This window comes from Aquila chrysaetos, chromosome 19, assembly GCF_900496995.4.
Source record: "Aquila chrysaetos chrysaetos chromosome 19, bAquChr1.4, whole genome shotgun sequence".
NCBI classification, from domain to species: domain Eukaryota; kingdom Metazoa; phylum Chordata; class Aves; order Accipitriformes; family Accipitridae; genus Aquila; species Aquila chrysaetos.
In genome coordinates this window covers 8,434,821-8,454,056 of record NC_044022.1, presented here as the reverse complement: position 1 = coordinate 8,454,056, position 19,236 = coordinate 8,434,821, and the positions used below count along the sequence as shown (strand labels likewise).

Sequence of the window (19,236 nt, the reverse complement as noted above, 5' to 3'; positions counted from 1 at the left end):
ATGCTTCCATCTCCCTCTTCTGGCTCTCATCTGCCACACTCAGAAATCTCCTAAGTTCTGTGTCTCCTCAAAGAAAGGAACAACTTTTTCTGCCCCCAAAGGAACCCACTGACCCAGTTTTCTTAAAAATCAACACCATTGTAGATGTAAAGGAACAAAGACTCTAAGAAAAGAAAGATGTTACAGAATGCACTGCGATTTAGTATGCTGCTGTCTTGTATTAAAAGTTCAGTATCTTTCTGTGACAGAATCTCAACATCAGTGCTGTCTTGCAAACAATAGCCCTGCAGTTCCTTTTTTGCTATTGGTATTACATCTGGGTTCCCATCCCCTGGTTTTGGCTTTGGGGATTTTGGGAGGGCTTTTTGTTTGCTTGCTTGGTGTGTGAGTGTGTGGTTGTTTCAGTCTTATGTCTACCATCTGGCTTTGGAAATTACTAGGTATTTTTGTCCTAAGAAATTCCTTCTGTCATCCATGAGCATATAGTCATAAACTATACTTTCAAGTTCTAAAATTACCAAATTTTAATATTTTACCACCTAAGTTTCCAATGGAAACACTGGTTTCAGTTAGCAATACCAGATAACAGTTTAATTCCTGCTCCCAATTTCAGACTAACCCATGATTTCTCGATTGCACCCAGTAAAGAGAAAATAGATAAATGCTAGTGTAATATACCTACATTTCAAAGTCTGCACGCAGATTTTGTCTTCCTGTAGAAATTTATCAAAATTTGCTATTCTGGCATTGTTTTTCCAGAATAAGTATATCCACATGGAGTTTATACCAAAATAAATATTCTGGAGTACTTACTTCACTCAATTCTCAAATATGGACAAGTTGTTAAATACTACCAGCCAAGAATCTAGGAACATCTGTGGGGTTCATTCTCTGTAGAAATTTTTCTCCTTGCCTCTTACAGCGTTGGATTTTTACTGTAACCTTCATATGTTGTTTTTTTCTTTCCTTTTTTTTTTTTTTTTTTTTACTGTATTAATCTTCCTTTTTCATGTTTTAGTTTAAAAAAGAGAGGTAACAGTGTAAAAGTTCACACAGCCTTCTTGGCACTGATGTATACACACATTACTATTTATTTCCGTTAAGTGAGCTTAATGACTGAAAATGAGGGACTGATTGGGTGTGGTGTGAAGCACTGATGATAGGTGCAAACACTGGGGTGGACTTACTGCCTTTACCTTCAGGCATCTACATCTGGACTAATCATCCTAAATGTCTTTTGCAGTCATGGGAGAGAAATAGGCATTTTTAGGGTGGAAATCATTGGACCTGTTTTAAATGTCTGCTTTTAGTATGGGATGACTTATAAACTACTCACTTGGAACTTTACAGGAATTAGTCATATGCTTAAGCTATAGTACTTGTGTAATATTGTCGAGTGAAGTCCTAGGATGTAAATGCCATGAGGGCACTATCATATAGGGACCACTTCCCTCTGCCAGACAGAAGCTGAGCTTCCACTGGCAGACTTGTTGTCAGTCGTTCAATATTTGGAGAGTCTGAACATGCTTCCTGAAGGACTGATATATGCTACTTCACTGGACTGTGAATAGGATATTTAATCCAAAATTCAGAGAACATATTTTAGACTTGAGGATTTCCCAAAATAAATAAAAAGTATGAGAAATTCTGGTCCCAGACTGGATCGCTCCAAGACCATTCCTGGTTTCATGCTAGGCTCGCTGCTTTCCTGTCTGACTCCTGTGAGTTTTGATTTAAGGGTTCTTCCTTTTTCTGTTGGCATGAATCTTGAAAGTTCTTTCACTTCTGTGTCATTTCAACTTTGCCGGACTCCATGGTATTTTTCTGATGAAAAATAGGTGAAGAAGCTACAGTAAGTGACCTGAATACGTGGTTAGGTAGTGTGCACGTGTTTTAATCAGATCCTGAACTAATATGTTGAAATAAAATGCAGAGGTTACTTATATTAACAGCTGAGTGCTTTAAATGCCAGGTTTTTGTACCCATCCATCAAAAAGTCCCTCACTGAGATGTACCTTCTTGCAATTGACAAGATATATGCATGAGAAATTTGGTGTTTTTCCAGGAGAAGCCAAGTCTGCCATGCAATACAGAGGTACTGCTTTGATAAACAGTTAAAGTTTTCAAATAACACTAAAAAAAACACAGCTGGAAGATGTTTATGGTACCTTCCTCAGTGCAAGAGAGCTGACTTTTTAAACACAGCTTTTAAAGTATTTACCTTCACCTTTATCTTGCATTTAACACTCAACAGCAAATTAAATTTTGCTGTGAAGTACAGTGCTGTGCCAAGTATTCAAAATTTAAGATCTATGGGGTGAATAGTTCTTTTTATAGATTTCCCTGCATCCCCCCTTGAATCTTTACAATAATAAAACACTTGTGGGATTTACAAGACGTTAATAGGCAGAGGCTACTTTGAACTCGTGCAAGGAGGGCTATGTTGCCTGTTTTTTCAGCTGTATTTTACAAAGGTACATCTGAACTATTTTTATGCACATTCCTTGTATAAATTTTATCTGAAAAAAAGTAATTTATTGAGATATTCTGTTTGAATTTCATAGAACTCTTGTTTTATGTAAACACTGGATTTAACACTGACTTTAAGGACAATTTTGTGCATTGAAAAAACATCTATTAGTTACAGTATAGTAAGCCTAGCTTCATGTTCTTCTACTGTTTTATTAATAAGCTAAGTTGAGTTTTCAATAATTATCTCTAATGTATATTACTAAATGGGGGTTTTGTTCTGTTCTTTTGAAACCTTTTTCACTGTTCTCCAGCGCATTAAATCTGGCAGAGATGGCAGTGCACGTAGCCGGAGAGAAGGAAATGCTGGTGGTGGTAAGTACTTAATACCTGTGCTTAAATATCAGATTTGTCAGGATCCTAAAGAAAATAGTTTTTCTTAAAGTGTTTGTAAAATCTTACATTCTGAAATGCACACAAATATGCATTGAGTAATATGCAAGTACTTCACAAATTTTGTTTCATACTTTTTGATTATTTCATTGCTGTATGAAACCTCAACCAGTATGGTCTATGATTTGTGCTTTATATACAGATCTCAGTGTATTCTTAAAGCTAAATTTCTACTTGTTTTCAATACTGTGGACTTGAACATTTTTATCCCATTAACTTTGGAATATTTACTGTAAGGAATCATATATTATAACAAAACAGAACAGGTAAGCCATGAAAAACAGGAATTCATTGTGTCTTTATTTAACATGGAGGAAAGGGAATTTTGTGCCCAATGTCTAGTGTATTACATTAGGTGTTTGTTACAAGTTCAAGAGGCTATTTTGTGCGACCAACTCTGTAATAAGGAGAAGACACCTGTACTATCTTTGAGCTCCTTCTTCCCCTTTTCTCAGTATAGCAGAGTTGAAGTACTAGAGTCTTCCATAGAGGAAAGCTTGCTCTCTGACTACTGAGTCTCTCTGCTCTTATAGATTTACAATGCTGACTTTCATAAATGTAAAACTCTAGCAATGTAAGTCTGGAAACTGGCCTGCTTTGTCTTTTCTGCACTAGGCAGTCTGAATATTGCAGAGCTAATGATTTTTCCCTCCCATTATTAAATCCATGAAATGTTAGTAATGTTAAACCTAACTGTTCCCTGCTGCTGCTCTAAGGAAACTAGCAGACTTCAGGCTACTTCAGCCACCTGGAAAAAAAAAAATCCCTATTTTGACCCAAAAAGGAAATGGTTTCTTTGTATTCTGCTTTGGTTTATCTTAATATCGGTGGGTCTCATAAAAAGATACCTCCTATAAATTCTTACCTCTCTTCCCTTCCTTTTACAGAGAAATAATTTACAGATTTTTTTTTTTTTTTTTTCCTTATTCGGTAATTTTATTTCTTCACCTACATAGCAGATGCTGTACTACATTTCTGTAGGGTCATGAAAAGTCATGGAAATTACTACTGTAATCTTAAGATGACCTTAGAGTGCTGTTACATTTATGAAGACTGCTCTCCTGGGTTCTCTAAGGATTAAGAATGAGTGTTGGATGCTTAAGAGAGAGCTCATTCCTTTTTCAGCTCGGTAGTTTTACTAAAGAAGCTTTTAAATCATTTATTGATATGTAGAAAAAACACAACTCACCTAGGATTGAATTTTACCTGTTCTGGGCCTCAGGCCAGCCAAAGTAATTCTTGGGGTGAAATTCCTTATTTTGGTAACAGAGAGGGTTGGAAACGTTTCTGGACTCTCCTTTGTTACATAAGCCCTATGATCAGGCAGCCAGCTAGAGGTGCCAGCAAAACAGCAGCGTGAAACAGCATTGGTCCCTGTTTTTCTGTCATAAAGTAGAGATCCGCTTTGACTTATAATAAATAGAAATGAAGAGCAGCATTGGTAGCAGGCAAGGGTATTTACAGCTGGGCAAAACATTGCATCAGCCATATAGGCAAATGGCACAAAGGGTTTCTTTTCTCACAGCTGTATTTTGTAATTATCCCTACTCTCATTAGTAAAAAAGGGGTATGTTATTGGGAGAGAGTGAGTCGGTAATTTAGCAAGGAGGATATAAATAACGATCAAGCTGGAAAGATGCTAAGACAACATTAATCCTCCAGACTACCAGTTTGTCAATACTTCTTTTAAAGACAGAAGTATCTATGGAAAGTTGTCTTTTTTAAAAAATTTTAAAAAATTAAAAAAAAACCCCTTCCCCTCCCCTCCAAAGTTGAACACATGAGGAACTTGACTGCAAGCTCTAGTAATTCCAGGGCATTACTCTTTCCCCTCATAACCAGAGTAATGGGAGAAGAGCAAATGCAGACATTTAGGATGCTAACATTAAGAGGATGAGAGGGTAAGCAGGGTCAGAATTGACCTAGAATTTGTCCTATCAATAATTCTTAGATTGTTGCTCAAGATATTATGTCAAATTCATGAAAGAATGGGGAAAAAAAAAGAGTTTGGGAACAAGTCTGTTATGAGAGCATGTTTGAGAAGTCTCTGTTATACAAATTCAGTGCCAAAGATCCAACCTTTCTGGAAATGACTTGGCAAACAAGCAGAGGTACAAAGAAGGTCCTGTATTGAGCCTGGAATTAACTTTCTGCTGGGATTCCTAATTAAAAGTTGTGGTGAGATGTACTACTTACATATATTTTTAGAAGGAGTCAAAGGCATTACACATTTTTTAATTAGTAACGTTGACTCTGGGGAACCTTATCAGTGAAGAAACTGCACACTCACAGCAACAGCTGTTAAGGACTATGTTGTAGTTTGTCTACCTTTTACTGAGGATGCCTGAGAGAAACCTGAAGACCCAAACATTATTTTTTCCAATGTTTGGCATTATTCACTTGGGTTATAAGTCTGTATTTTGCAGTTTATTAAATTTCTGTACATGGCCTGTGTGAAGACACATATGATATATAAACATGCATTATTTTATTTCAGAATCTTAGTACACTTTCGATAAATTAATGGCTTCAAAATAAAAAAAAAAAGAAACATTTGTATACATTTCAAGATTAGTCTTTTCCAGTGGTGTTGCCAAGACCAAAAGGGATCATTTTCCTATACTGTATGAGGGATTTGTTATCATTATTGAACCCAGTGAAGCATGGAATCCTCCTTAGTTTAGTACTTACTAGCTAAATTAAAGTACTTACTAGCTAAATGAAGTGTGTAGACATTCCAAATATTTTAGGTATGATGCATATTTTATTTCTTTCCTCTTACCAGCTCACTGCCCTGCACTTGCTGGCATTCCTAACAGATTATTCTTTTTTCCCCAAAATATTTTGTGCCTATATAGTTATTTATATTAGGACTATTATTAATTCGGGCTTCCTTGCTTTAGGAAATACGATCTAAAATTGCTTTTAAAGAGGAAGGTAAGAGGAAAGAGAACTAAGTCAGCAGGGTTTGTACTTTATAGGACACCTACTACTTTGCCAATATAAATTAAAACAGAAGGTGCATGAGACGCACCAAAGCATAATTTGAAGAATATGATTAGTGTATGCATGGATGGTAGACAGAATGGAAAAAGGGGGTCCAAGAAAACTGACATCTATATCAGCATCAGTTAAAGTCTGCACTTGTCTTGTGAGAAGGATAAGCATTGAATCTAAAATGCCTCCCCAAAATTGAACCCATTTGTTAACTCTTGTTATAAAAAGTGAAATTTTCTTCTCCCCACAATTATCAGATTTATGATTTTCAATCTTTTTGATTCAAGTTGAAGCAGATGACATTGGTACACTCCCTTAAAATTCATCTTTTTAATTTAAAAAAGGAGAAAAGAGGAAAAAAAAACAAAACCAAAAAACCAAACCAAAACAAAAACCAGAAGAAAACCCCACCACAAAACCCTGAAGGGAGCTAAAAGTACATCTGAGTTTAGGCAGTTCTCAAATATTTCCTTTCCAATAATATTTTCTTGTTTTCATACTCACCTTTTTGTGTTTTGCAGAGATGTGATAGTAACATCCAGAATTTGGAAGTTAGGACACTGTGGTTTTTACTGCTCTAAGATATTTTTACTGTTCAATGGCATAAGGCCTTTCATAGATAAGGGGAAGTATGACTTTAAGGAATACATTACCATAGCAGTGTTTACTTGGTCTGCATTTGCCCTGCTCTCTGAATGGGGAGTTTTGTACTGGATGAGAGGAGCCATGCAGTCTCGGACAGGAGCCCAAAGAAGCCGTGCTGAATTCAGAAGATGAAAGGCTGAGCACTTTGCATTCTCCGTGTTACCTAAGGCTGTCCCGATGAATTTGGAAAGGAAACCATGCGAGAATAATTTAGGTTTCTTTTCCCTTTTTCATTTCACCTGTGATGATGTCAGTAGATAAATGGGTTTGTCCATCCCAAACAAACATCCCATATACAAACATGCTGTTTCTCAGTTTTAATATAATATTCTGCTTGCTATGCTGAACTTACTGTTCTCTTTGGTCAAACGAAACTAAAGCCTTCTCTTCTCCAAAGATGGTGTCTTCATCCCATATATGAAAGATACACAGAGCTGCATTTAAACACATTCTGAATTTAGTGAAGCATCTGTAGTCTTTAAAAGCATTAGCCCACTATGCACTTTTACGTAAACATTTTACAGAGGAGGTAGATTACCAAACAAGCTTACCCTTTGATATCTTTTCCTAATGAGTAGAACGGTACTAACAATTCTAATTTGTCCTTTGTGATACTGGAGGAATTTCTAATCTCATCACTGTAATTGCAACTAGTGAGATTCCTTTAAAAAATACATATAAATATCATGGATTTTATGCGTTGAAGTGATATACACACAGGTATCTTGCTAGGTAGGAAGTACAGAAACACTTAAAAAGATTTAGAATCTTTTTTGCTAGATATCACTACTTAAAATAGGATTATTCCGAAATAGGATTACTTTTGCAGTATGTTGCTGTATTCATTATTCTGCCATATAAAATTAACATTTTTTTTAAAAACTAAGTTTTCTACTTTGATTGGTTGTTTTGGGTTTTTTTTCCCCTCCAAATTGTACGTGAAGGAATTAGTTCAAATCAGTTCTTGGAGGAAGTTGAACAAATCTGAATGAACGGAACGTATTATAATACAACAATGTAAATATCCTAAATATAACATTATAGGCATGACTTTTAAACAGATGAGAACGAATGCACTGTAAAAGATACCAGCATGCAGAGTATATTATTTATGTCTTTATATGCATAGTTCCTGGTTAAGGCTATTGAACACAGACTGTGAGGGGAAGATAATGTCAGCATGATAATCCAAGTCTCAAGTATGATCATTTTACAGAGTAAATATATTTATAAATCAGATTTAAAAAATACATTGACCAGCTCTGCTTAATCAGTTACTGTTGCTTTTTCAACTCTGGAACCATGTTCCTGCAGTCAGTTTATGTGTATGTGTCCACGTTACCAACTCAGACTGAGTACACCGGAACTGGCCTCCATGTGAACTACAGTGATAACAGACTTTTTACATAAAAGCACAATAAGTAAATAAATAAGAAGCATGTATTAATTGCAGTGAAGGTTTGCTTAGATACAGAGAGCAATTTAGTTCAGCAGTGGTCTTCCATTATTAAAGAACTTTATTTAATTAGGAGCATGTGTTTGTACAGTTACTAGAGTAATGCAGATAGAATTAATTTGCAGTTGGAGAAATGTCTACCTGTAGTCCTTTGATTGCAAGTGCAATCAGACAGATGTTAACACTCAAAGCTCTACTATTAGTAGAGAAAAACTACAAAAAAACCTTTTCATCCAGAGTTTTTATTATTATCCTTTGCACCAATATTAGCTTTGTTTTCTTCTGTGTATTACTTTAGTGAAAGTTAGTTTCATTCCCATCATCCAAAAGCTGGAATGTGTATAAAATCTTTTTCCTGGATTTGAGGCGGGACACAGGGAACGGTGAGTAGAAACTGTAAAACTCACCTACCAAAAGTATGCATGTCTGTGATGAAATGCTTTAAAAACAATTCCTCCCCCGAGTTCTCTTCACTGTAGGACACCAAAATCCTGAAGTCGACATTGCAAGCTTATATTCCTTAACATTGGCCCAATTATGTATGTATGTATATTGAATAAAAACATATAGATGATTTATCTGCAAACAGAACTACAAAAAGTAATTTCAAGATGAGATTTAAACTTCTGGCAGATCATGGTATATGGTCAGCAGAGTTTTTAATAGCTGCCATATTGGCAGCCAAATCCTGTATCCGAGGATATGGCCGAGTGTCAAGAAAAGCCTGACCCCAAATGGCTCAACAACTAGGACACTCCTCCTGAAAGACGGAACTGTGGGTTTGAACTCCCAGAGCTGAAGGCAGGCATTGAAGACAGACCTCTTGCTTCCTGAGCTGCTGACATCTCTGTGTAAGGTAGATGGTGTCAACCACCTCATATTCTCTTCCAGATGTACTTTAAAATGAAAGATGCTCCTCTTCCACATTTTTAGGTACGCTCAGAGCATAATGCAGTCCATAGAGACTTGATGTGGTTTTGCATATTAGCTTAATGTAAACTAACTGTGGGCTGCTACCAGAAGAGATGTTAACCTTCCCTTCACTCTTGCTGTAGATATAATGGTCATATAGAGGTAAGGTGAGCTGCATTACTTTGCTGATCCACCTGAGAAAAAATTTTCATTAGATTAGTTTTAAACATATTGGTAACCTGCTCCATCACAGCCTGCTACCACTTGACAGCATGTGGAGGGGGATGCAATGCAGGGCAGAAAGGGCAGGGTGCTCCTTTCTGTGGGGAGGTGGGGCTAGATTGGTCGGTTCAGAGTAAATGAAAGGTGGAACTCCTTACCTCGGGTTGTTGCAGATGCAAAAATTTCACAGGGGCACAAGGAAAGACTGAACAAGTTCTTGGAGAATAAATCAATCAATCCATTATTAAATATGAAGAGCTACCCCCTTCCCCTAAACACATGCTTGACTTACAAATTGTTGGAGGCTAGGAAATTATTCTTGGAGAGCTACTGTATATGCTTGCTCTACTTATGATGCTCTTCCCTAAGCTTCTTGTTCTTTTGTATGGACAATAAGCCAGTTTAGATCTTTAATCTAATCTAGTAAGGCATCCATATGTTCTTATTGCTTAAGTGTTAAGAGGGCACACAGACACTTACTCTTCATAGTTTTTTTCCAGGGTGCATTTAGTCAGGGTGGGATGTACTGATCAAATAACTTGTTGCTTCTGGAAAGAAGAGTCCAGCCCCTCTCAGCACTTCTTTTCTTTCCCATTCCTGGTCATATGTTCTTGCTGCTTCCCTTGTACTACTTCTAGCATTAATTAACCCTTTGGTGAGTTGGTTCAGTTCATTAAACACAGTAAATAATGTGTTTGGGCAACTGAATGAAGTCTGAAGCCTAAAAAGCTACATTTGTGTGAACAGCTACATTTGCTCGCTGTAACAGCACTCACAATTCCATTTACTGTTGGCTCACAAACAGAAAGAGGAGCTTAGGCACCAAGGTCGCATGCTGAATATCCTGAAGGCATCTTTGCTGCTCAGGATGGCTATTTTGGGCACCTCAATCATAGCAATAAGTGCTTAAGGAACTTCAAAGCTATGCAGGGAGGGCAGTTGGTGAGGCTTAGGTACTTCAAGGCTTGGCCATCCACTAGATGGGGACAGAAAAGAGGGGGAAATTTGGCTTCAAATTTTGGACTTACTGCTTTATTCCCTTCTTGGATGTAGCCCTAATAAAACTTAAGGGTCCTAGGATGTTCAAGAAAGCTTCTGTTTTCAGTTGTTTGTTTTAGGGCAGTAAGATGTACAGGTAACTTGCGGGTGTTATGTTTATTCCAGCTATTTTGGATTGTCTACCATCCTTCTTTTTCTTCCTTTAGTTAATATAAAATCTTTCACCGTCCTCTGGTAGTATCACTGAAACCCATGTGTTTTCCTCCTTCACGGTTGAAAACCTTTGATATGCCATCTTCTTCCTCTTTTATTTTCATTACACCCAGTTCTTCCTTTCTGGAACCAACCAATTAAACCTATGGAGTTTCTCTGACTAGTTCAGTCTTCCCCTAGTGTAGTTGCTGCTGTATCGTTCCTGTCTTTAGATCTCCTTACTGCTTCTTTCAACTTTATTCATTATTTTGTGAATTACTTGTTTTCCTTTGCACAAGACTCTGTGCCTACTCCTACCCTACTCTTTCTCTCCCTGTTAAACTTTTTGTATTCTCCTCTAAACTGTCCTCAAAATGTTTTCATTCACACCATCTTTGAAGCTCAGCACTCGCCTCCTTGTCGCTCAGGCCTGTCCAAAGCCCACTGACATCAAGAGCCAGCCCTTTTGTAATTTCACAGCCCTTTGTTTGATCCCCCCCAATCAAACCCATTGATATCTTTCAGTTTCTTCAAATCCTTCATTAAGCATTCACTTCTTCCATGAAACCTGTGAGTGAGAATTGATCCAAGGGAGGTCGATGTACATTAAAATAGATTTTCCTTGCTTTGAAGTTTCAACCGTAATCTGTGTCTTGTAAACATATTAACTGTTTGACATGTGACTGTATGTATTAGATCTTTCTTGGAGCAGAAACATTGTCTTCCAATTCAGGGCTGAGTAAACTGGAGTCTGCAGTAGTATTTATAGAGAAATATAGGTTTGTCATCTTTGTGGAAGTGTTTTGGTTTTTTTTTTTTTTCTTAAATAGTAACAATATTTAGAAAAAGAACATTTATAGTAAATAAGACAATGGAAATGTGTCGCCAAGTCCAGACTTTGTTATTAATGTTTGCTGAATGAAACCCATTTTTCTTCCTTACAGATGGAGGACATTTAATAACAGCATTGTTTCGCGTTGTAAATGAGCATGTTTGTATTTGGCTGTGTGGCATGTCCTGCCTTGTAAATATACCATGCCAAACGTGAAACATTTACGTTTTCTCCTAGGAGAAAAAAATTGCATAAAAATTTGTTTTAGCAGACGAGATTGAAAGCTTGCCATGAATGTGAAAAAGAGATTCAGAGGTGAACAGAATATTTAAAGTGTCTGGAATACTGCTGTGGCAAGAGAATGTTAATCTGATGTTGTCTGGGCACGAGGCAGCCCTTGGAGCTGACACATTCCTTGGGGCCCCACTGCAAACTGAGCTGCCAGCACAGTGTTTACAGCAAGATGCAGGGCCAGGATGGTCTGTATACATGAACTGCGCCTGCCTGCCATGCAGACAGCACATGCCAAATATACTCTTCTAATTAAAAGGAAAGTTAGTGTTGTATTTAACTTTGATGGTATTGAACAGGTGGATCATACTAATATATTAGTAAGCACACAGACATATGAAATGTCTGTATACATTGTGACAGTGTTTATATTTATCATACTTATTTTAACTCCAAAATGTGACTATAATTTATAAGCAACTGAAACGTCAGCATTTGAAGCAGAAATATTTTAATGTGTTTACTCCAAAGTAAATAAGGTTGTATATATATATTTTTTTTTTTAATTAAAACACACACATGTGTGGACACAGTGTCCATTGTGTTTTAATGACCACTATTACAAATGTGTACTGTATCCATCATGAAAAGATGGTTTCATCCAAATCTTGTTTGACAGATAGTAGCTGAATTTATGTTGTTCTTGTATCATGATTTCACAGAACATAACAGCATGTTATTTGTCTTCAACTTTTTTTTTTTTTTTTCCCCCAGATAGCGGTGGTACCAAAGGGGAAAGACTGAGCGCCAAACTAAAAGCTTTGCCTGGAACAAGTGAACCCTATGAAAGTAGCGGCAGTAAAGAAATAGGCAAGTGGGCATCTTAAACCTTCTTACTTTCCTGGCCCTTAAAAAGAGGGGAGATGGAAAAAATAAGTTCTTGGAAGAGCATGTGAAATTAGACATTTAGGAAAACATTTTCCTCATGAAATAAATATGAAGAATGGCTTTAGCTTCATTGTTCAGAGCTCACTATAAAGTAATTGTAAATATTAAGAAATGTGACCCATGTAAATATTTATTACTTTTGATTTCTGTCTGCTGCATCCTTTAATCAATTCTTGTGGTTCTGCAGTCGTAAGTTCTTCACTAAGATTGAATTTTCAAAGGGGTTTAAAAACCCAAATCCACGTGGAATGTGGCACTTCCTAAAATGCCCTTCCTTAACCAACTCATCAGTCTTCCTGTTCCATGCACTTTTCTGAAGTCTTTTTCTCACTTAATGACTGTAATAAAATAAATAGGAATTTATTTTTAAAAAAAGAAGGAGGAAAAAAAAAAGCTTCTATTACTAGCACTCAGGTACTTTGCTCTTGTGCTGTGCCTTGGTTCCTGAACGCGGTATCTTGTTCTCCTTCAGTGTTCATATGCTTTTTCTAGTCTGCATTTCAAAGACATGTTACAGATGTGTAATGCTAAAACCCACTCTTTTGTTTGATTCTCTGTTTGAAACAAAGCTAAAATTACTTGTAGGTAACTGTTTCAAATGTATTTAAACCCTAGATGCCTCCTACATAGATCCACTTGGCCCGCAAGCAGAAAGACCAAAAACTGCAGCAAGAAAGAGAACTGAGGAAGATGACTTTGCTGACGAAGAACTAGGAGAGGATTTGCTTCCAGAATAGCATATGGTCCATCATAATTTTTTCTCTTTTTAAAAGTTTTGGCAGAAAAACTTTAATCCGTGATGATTTTGTAGTGGATTTTGATAAAATATTTGTGAAATACTTTGGATATATGGTATCTTACATTAAAAACATGGATTTGAAGTTGCAGTGTCTTTTATAATTGATTTTTAAAAAAATAATGTTGAGGTTATTTTACTTGTGCATAAAAACTACACAAGTATTCAAACTCATTGCAAACTATCAAATGCATAAAGCTTTTGCTTTCAGAGATACATCTGATGATAGTATGAAACACAGGAGCCTCTAAAATTTCACCTTTCGGTGTAAGATACCTCGAAGCAATGTTATAAGATTGAAAGTCCCATATCGTTCACCCAAAGCCAGAATTTATTTAAGGCCTGTGAATTGACTTTCTGAAAGTGTTGGATATGACCTTGGTCATCTTTAAGGCCCCAGTTCAGTAAAGCACTTAATACTGAAGAAATCATCTTAATTTTAGTCTATCCTTAGCTGAACTAGGGCCATTTTGCAGTCTTTTAGCAACGCAATTACAAAGGGGAGGGGTTTATTTTTTTATTTCGAATGGTCAGAGTGGGCAGGATTTCAGTCTAGTTTGTTCAGAATTGCTAATTAGATTTCAGCTTTTGAATCTTGCGTTGGGGATTGTGGCACTGACTACATAGAGGTAGCTTTCTACAGCCTAGCTTGAGTATGTGCAAAGATGTTAGTTACAGGAATCACCATTTTGCTTACAAACCAAACAAGTTTGATCTGAAGTCATAAAGATGTGTTAAATAGGAACATGGGGTTCCTGATTTATATCACTTTTTGGAGATAAAAATATTACTCAGGTGTTCAGAATTTCCTAATAAACACTTGGAAAAACTAGTACACTGGGGTGGCAGGGACTTGTTTTTAAAACATTGGTGTGAGTTTGGTTTAATAGTTAGACTTTGGTTATTACTTTGAAATGGAAGAGTTCAGCCTTCTAAAATTTCCAATGCTCCTTCTCAGTGTTGGTGCTTAGACTGTTTCCCAACTAGTGACCCTGGAAAGTTCTCTTCATATCTTCATGAAATGTTCTTTTCAGGTTTTAGAAACATCTACCCTGTCTCAAAAGATGTCTCTGCAAGTGGTCAGAAATACTTCTGTAATGGCACAGTTGTAGAAATGTAGCCCTGTAGGTTTTATGCTACAGTTAATGAACTGCTTTATATGTAACGAGTTTCTCACGATACTGGTGCAGCACTCGGTCTAGGACTGTACCAGCTGCTGCTTGGTGGTATAAGCAGAGCACATCCAGTGTGGTTTATGGAACATCCTGAGGAGCTCACCAGACAAAAAAGACATGGTAAGCTCTGGGGCCTAATCCTTCTAGAGGAGGGAAAAGAGCATGAGAAGGAAGCAGATGCCACCTACCTGTCTTATTTCTGCAAGTCTCTCCTGTGCTGCAGTTCTCCCTTAGCAGCAGGACAGAAAGGAAAAAAAAAAAGATGACCTCTGCTGCAGGTAGGGACAGAAAGGGAAAGAATGGATGGCTTATGCAGCTAAGAACTTGGATACCACAGGTCTGGCACTGGGCAGCCCTGACCTCTCTTCACCAAGGCTAACCCTGCAGCCCCACCACTGCCAAAACCTTGGCACTGACACCCAGTACAACAGTGTATAGTTTTAATATTTTTCAATGAAAGTCAGTCAGAAAGACAAAGGAGGGGAGATGGAAAGGCAATCGAGCTGAACAATTCTCAGAGAAGGACTCGGGCAGATGACTTAACCTTATGGTCACACTTGAGACCCAGCTTTCTCTTGCCTGTTCTTCACTGCTGCTGTATCTATTGCTCTGGTCATGGGATGACATATTCCTGGATATCATGGTAGTTCTTTTCTGTCAGGCTTACAGTCTTGGAAGACCTGGACCTCTAGGATGCAATGTGTCAGGCAGTAGGGAGCATCTTCAGCTACAGACTGCAGTGGAATGAGGTATCTGACTAATCACAGTGGGAGAAAGTATTTGGGACCATGGCAGGGAGCATAGATGAACCTGTGAAACAGTGCAAAGGAGAAGACAGGCAAGATACTGTCATGGTCTTCTAACACAAAACAATTTGAGTAGAGCATCTAATCAAACATTGCAGTTGCATAGACATGTCTGTGATAAAGTGGTACGAATTACTAATAATTTGGGATATGGTTCACGGCTTAGTCTGTAGAAACAGTCCTATGGACATCAGAGATTTTGATCAGCAGCAGATTCTTTGTTCGGTTTGCCCAGATGCCTAGCCGTACATTATGTAAAATTCTGTGTTTTACAAACAGAATTGCACTTCCATTTCACTCCTGCACAAACTCCCAGGAACTTCTGGAACGTGTTGTTTTCCTATAGCATGAGGATCTGATTATATAATGCTCTGGGTTATGATGCATTTGCATGTTATTTTGCAAGCACAGTTGAGCTTGTTCTGAACTGATAGAAAGCCATGTGATCCAGCTCCAACACTGGACTAGTATAGTAAGTCCTGCTGACAGTCAAAATGATTTAGCCCAGGTTCACCTCCTTCAAAACCATGTAACTATGGCTATGTCTCTACTGGAATTGTAACATTGCCAGGGCAGGCCCAGAGCAGAGGAGCTGATGCGTAACCATCCATACTGTAAGACCAGTAGCACACGCTCCCTGGTACAGTTTTGGCCCGTGGCTATTAGCAATCTCCCAGACAATTCCCTTGCATGACCCAAAGGTTAGCCTGCGCCAGGAACCACTCTTCATAAGCAGCTTCAGTGCAGCCTCCTTCTGCTCTGGGAGACATTCTGTGTGAGGGACCACAAGATGTGACATCCCACCTGGACTCAAGGCTGGAGAATGATCCCTCGTGGGGACGAATATAACTGGAATCTGTTCAGGAGAAAGTGTGCGTGTCCAAAGTGCTATGTCAGCATGTTGTTGGAAGACCTCAAGATATTGGTAGGTGAACACACCTGTCTCTCCTCTCAGGTCGCGAAGGAAGTGTAGCCATGCTAGTGGGATGCTGTGTCTAAAATAATTACCTGGGTTACACATGATTATTGTGCTATGTTGATGCGATGACCCTGGCCCTGCCCTGGAGGTAGCTTGGTTGGCGTTTAGCTCAGGTGCAATGTGAGTTCTGTTCCCTCAGCCATGTAGGATGCCCTCAGCCCTGCGACAGGTCTCAAAAACTGCAGGAGTGGAAACACTGCATGAGCTACATAATTCTACCTTCATCCCAGAAAGTCAAGCAGAAACATTTAGTCAGGTTTGGGTGCGCAAAACAGACTCCATCTCCAGAAGCCACGCTGCAGGTATGTGCTTCCAGCACCATTTAAGCCCTGATTTTGTGTTTATCATTCTGGAATTAGTAGATCATTTAAAATTACTGAATAAAGTTTTGGCAAATGCAATAGGACTGCTATTGTATTAGTTTATTTATTTTTTTATCTTAGGAGGGCAGCAGTATTAAACCTAGGAAAATGCTAATCCTCTTGAGGAACTTACTCATCAGCTATTTTATCTTGTATTATCATGAAAAATGTATTGGTCACAATATTAAACAATCATCAGTTGACCTCTCAGACCTGAGATACTGTGTAAATCTTCTTCAGGATGTGCTGGATTCAGGTAGATACAAAGTTACCTTTCTCTTCACATATATGAAAAATGCTTCTTTGTACACTAGGCTTTCTGGTAATGACCCTGTGAGTCACTCTCATTTTACAAAACATACATAAATTCAGTTTCCTTGGATAAAGGTGGAAAGTAATCACAGCAATTCTATCCCTTGAGACAGGCATTTGTCTTCTTGATTGTCTCTAGAATCTTCTATGTCTATTACTGCTTCAAAAGTGGGGGGAAAAAAATCCTTTGAGAATAGCCTCTTAGAGCATAGGCTGTGGGCACTCTAGTTGGTTACCCTGGTGATGAGCATCTTGGCACCATAAATAGCCAAATATAAATGATTACCTGGGTAGTACTTTATTTATTTCTCAACAAGCCTACCTCCACAATATCAAAGCATTCTTACTCACATATTTCAAGTTTCACCCCGAACATCCTTCACTGCAGATTGTGTAACTCATTACTTTTAAAACAAAGCTAGTCTAGAGTAACATGGGAATTGAAAGCTGTACAAAGAAAGGATAAATAGTTCTGCAAGTCTTATCATGAAGGGCTGTTTCTCTTCTTGGTTCCTTTGCAAGTGTAGTATGTGACCATAAGAAATAAGTCTAATTTGCTAAGCTTTGATTGTTCTTTATTTCAAAGGCACAGATGCTCAGCTTTTCAATAGAAAGGCTATTTTTAACCTGTTTGCTCCTCAGTTTCCACCTTTGCAAAATGAAGGCCATTAAGGATTCTCCACTTTGCAGGAATTCAGTTTTGCAAAGCTAAACTGCCTAACAACTGTAAAATATGCTGAGATCCTGCTGTAGAAGATGCTATGCCATGGAGGCTGCAAAGTGGTATTACAATGCAGGGAAGATGTCAGTGCCTGACTGCTTGGTGGACTACCTATGCATCTTGGTGTTTGTATGTATGAAAGTGTGTTAGGGGCTGAAATCAGTTGTGTTTTAACATAAATTAGTATTTATTTCCTTTCTATGAGATACTACATTGAGCTACATTGTTGCTACAGTGCTGTGACATGTATTTCTGCAGTCATTAACGTTTTCAGGGTTTACTAAAAGATAGGAATTCTACAAGAAGCGATTCAACATCCATTCATATAATTATAACCTGTGAGATGAAATGCTCTATTTAGCAAAATAAAGGATCATCTTTAGTGGTAAGAAGAAGTGGTACAGAAGAAAACCAGCGTTTCTAGAAGTGGGTACATCCCATTCTGACACAGTTCCGAAACAGTTCAGATGGTTGCAGCCACCAGAGCACAGAATCAAGTCTTTCATGGTATCTTTCAGCAACACATTGTTTACAACCAAATTAAGTCTAAACGTAGGAATGCGTTTAAAATGCCTAAACATATGTAGACCCATATCTCAGACTCCCCAAGACATCTTCATAGAGCTGCCACGTATGACACAGGACCTATGGGAGGTCTCTGAAGTGGCCTCTGGGGATCAGGCCAGATACCCTAGGGTATCTGAAATGCACTTGAGACCCAGCTTTAAGCACTTGAATTATTCTGTGCAGAGTTATTCAGCTCCTAACAGATAACTATCCAGTGGCATTTGGGAGGTCGTGGCGTGTCTGAGACCACCCCCAGGCAGAGCAGACCAGCACCCTGCCCGCTCCTGGTGTAGTGGCTACAGACCAGGCAAGGCTCCTCACACTACTCAAAGTGACGCTCAAAGTGCGGAGCCTGTTTCCAGACAACTGAGTCCTGCCCTCTGCGGCCAGGTGTGAGCTAACTGTCCATCGATGGAACCAGTGGACTTCTAGGCATTACAATTAAGCATTTAGTACAATTTGAGATGCCCTAGTGTTTCCCATGTGGCTGATCCCAGGCCCAGCGTCCTGTCTGCCAGTTTCCTGCATGCTCACAGGACATTAGGCTTTAATACAGACAAAGAGGTGCTAGATAAGTATGTTAAACACCCGAATTGCTCCCTACTGTTCAGACACCACCTTTATTTGCCTGCACCCTCATGCCGAGCTCCACCTCTTTCCATCTGGTCCTGACAGCAAGGAGGTGGCCAAGACAAGGTGGGGTGGGATGGGACGGGGTGGTGAGGGGCTGCGAGGTGACCACAGCCCTGGGCAAGAGGCTGTCCCCACACAGACGGGAGTGACAGCGGGCTCTCCGTGTCGGCCATTCTCCCCATGGGCCTGACTTACGGGTTTGTCCATCCCACCGTGTTTGAGCAAGGCAGAAGAGCAACAGCCCTTTTTGGCCAGCCAGCTGAGGACTGGGCCTTCCATCAGCCCTGGCACCCCCCGGTGATGTGATGATGGCCGTGTGACAGCAAGCAGAACGTTGGTGGTGGCCATCTCACGGGGGGTTGGTGACATGGCCACCCAGGACAGGTATAAAAAGGGCTGTGTGGTGAGCCGGCCCAGACTAGGGGCAGGCAGGGGAGCGAGGGCTGAGGCGAGGGCAGGGAGGACGGCAGGGAAGGGAGGGCTGCTGCCCTTCCAAGAGCTGGGCCCAGGCAGGGGTTGCCTGTGGCAT

General features: G+C 39.0%; 1 protein-coding gene across 8 annotated transcripts in view; it reads left to right on the top strand.

The window, feature by feature from the left end:
• IFT88 (intraflagellar transport 88) overlaps window positions 1-13,237 on the top strand; it is a 49,567-nt gene extending 36,330 nt beyond the window's left edge. For 7 of the 8 annotated variants that reach the window (XM_030042708.1, XM_030042706.1, XM_030042702.1 and 4 more), the window contains 3 exons: window positions 2,784-2,844; window positions 12,183-12,278; window positions 12,972-13,237. In XM_030042708.1, the coding sequence (XP_029898568.1) occupies window positions 2,784-2,844; window positions 12,183-12,278; window positions 12,972-13,093 (279 nt within the window). In that variant the 3' untranslated portion in view covers window positions 13,094-13,237. The remainder of the gene's footprint in view (window positions 1-2,783; window positions 2,845-12,182; window positions 12,279-12,971) is intronic. The other variant, XM_030042705.2, reaches the window with a different exon arrangement.
• The last annotated feature ends 5,999 nt before the right edge of the window (window positions 13,238-19,236 follow it).